This window comes from Neomonachus schauinslandi, chromosome 9, assembly GCF_002201575.2.
Source record: "Neomonachus schauinslandi chromosome 9, ASM220157v2, whole genome shotgun sequence".
In the NCBI taxonomy this organism is placed as follows: domain Eukaryota; kingdom Metazoa; phylum Chordata; class Mammalia; order Carnivora; family Phocidae; genus Neomonachus; species Neomonachus schauinslandi.
The window spans coordinates 39796463-39798360 of record NC_058411.1 but is presented as its reverse complement, the minus strand read 5'-3'; the positions used below and the strand labels follow the sequence as shown (position 1 = coordinate 39798360).

The 1898-nt window shown below is 38.4% G+C and overlaps 1 protein-coding gene across 2 annotated transcripts in view; it reads left to right on the top strand.

Annotated features, from left to right (window-relative positions):
• The window catches only part of DAAM1 (dishevelled associated activator of morphogenesis 1), a 112863-nt gene extending 111190 nt beyond the window's left edge, over nt 1-1673 (top strand). For both annotated transcript variants that reach the window (XM_021701535.1, XM_044918419.1), the window contains one exon: nt 1065-1673. In XM_021701535.1, coding sequence (XP_021557210.1) covers nt 1065-1274 — 210 coding nt within the window. In that variant the 3' untranslated portion in view covers nt 1275-1673. The remainder of the gene's footprint in view (nt 1-1064) is intronic.
• The last annotated feature ends 225 nt before the right edge of the window (nt 1674-1898 follow it).

Here is a 1898-nt window from a genome sequence, read left to right as displayed (position 1 = left end):
TGCCTGCAGGAAGGAGGGCATCAAGGTGCTCTCCTTGGTGTGTAGACAGAGCTGTGATGTGCCTGCAGGAAGGAGGGCATCAAGGTGCTCTCTAGAATGCTGCTCAGAGTTTAAATCAGTGTAAGTTTCTCTTGGGCAATCTGGCAATGTATATCCAAAGCCTGAAAAAATATATTTCTACATCCTCTGACCTGGAGTTTCATTTCTTAGAAGTTATTCTAAAGACATAATCATAAGTTTGCCCAAAGAGAACAGCAGTCTTTATAATAGCCCTCACACGAAACAACCTGAACATTTACCAACCAGGCATTAGCTTCAAATGGTACAACAGCTACATAATGGAATATTTATTCAGTCCTTTAAAGTCATGTTTTCAAAGAATATTTAGTAATAAAAAAAAGCTAAAAAAATTATTTCTATGTGAAATCTTTTTTTTTTTTTTTGGTAAGGTAAGTGTTAATAAGGAAAATGATAGTGGTGGGGTATACCCCCAGCACGTTCACAATGGTTATCTCTTAACAGTAGGATTAACGATGATTTTCCCACTCTTGTTTATATGAATTATCTAAATTTTCTATAATGTACGTGTATAATTTGGCTTTCCATAAACTTGTGTGTAGCAGGCTCCAGGCATCCACAGGAGATAGAAGCTGAGCCTTTGATGTGAGGACAGTGGCCCGATGAGCATTTGCTTTAGTCTGTCTGTACTATCAAAGAAACCAGTATTTGGGGTCTGTTCAGTGATAACTTCCTGGTTCCATTGTAGCAACAGGAATTGCCTCGATTGCTCTTGTTTTAACTAGAATATCATGAGGTTTACCTAGATTCTAGATGGTGAGTGTCTAATCACAAAGTAGTGGTCGTCTTTCTTCATTATTCATTGCTTCTACAATAAGACCTCAAGTCCCAGTTCCCCCTCTCTTGTGAGGTCCGAGTGGCTTAGCAGCTATTGGATGCACATGGGTTGATGTGACTGGAGTATGGCCATACTTCAAAGACTTCATCTCCACTGAAAACAAAACAACACTTTGACACTTCTGTAAGAGGATGCTTTCTATTTGCAGCTCAAAGAACAACGTGAAAGGGAACGTAAAATGAGGAAAGCAAAAGAGAATAGTGAAGAGGGTGGAGAGTTCGATGACCTGGTTTCAGCTCTACGCTCAGGAGAAGTATTTGACAAAGACCTTTCTAAACTGAAACGGAATCGCAAGCGTATTACCAACCAGATGACGGACAGCAGCCGAGAGAGACCAGTCACAAAACTTAATTTCTAATTTTCCTTGGATACTTTTTTAGAACGCTCATTAGCAGCCCTTTGAAGTGACTAGAACTTTTCATTACACTGCCTTGCAATCCAAACAGTGGCAATTTCTTCCTTCATCTGTGAGTGAATGCGTGAATGTATGTGTATGTAAATGTATGTGTACATATATATTAAAAAAATGTATATAGAAGTCTGAGTGTTGTCTGGAGACCTATATGTATGGTTAAAAAAAAAAAATCTATGTTAATGTATGTGCTCAGAAACCCTTTGTGTATGCATTCATAATGAGTATGGCTCATTTTCTTCCCCTGAACACCACGGCTATTCAGAAGCACAATGCTATCTCCTGAAAGAGATGACAGAGACATTCCCTAGAGTAAAAAGGAAAAACAAAAGCAAAAAAAAAAAAGAAGGCTTGAGAAATATTTTATGGTTTCCAAGCTTGGTATACTTTGAAATTATTTTCACTGGTGAAACTGGTGTTGGAAAAATATATTTAAAATGGTTTTTGATAGTTGACGATGTGACACTGGTGTAGCCCATCAGTGACTGATAGGACCAGCTTAGAATTTCTGACATTGGTGTGGGGGTGCAGTCTGTAAATGTTTATTGAGAACATCTTGCACACAATCTG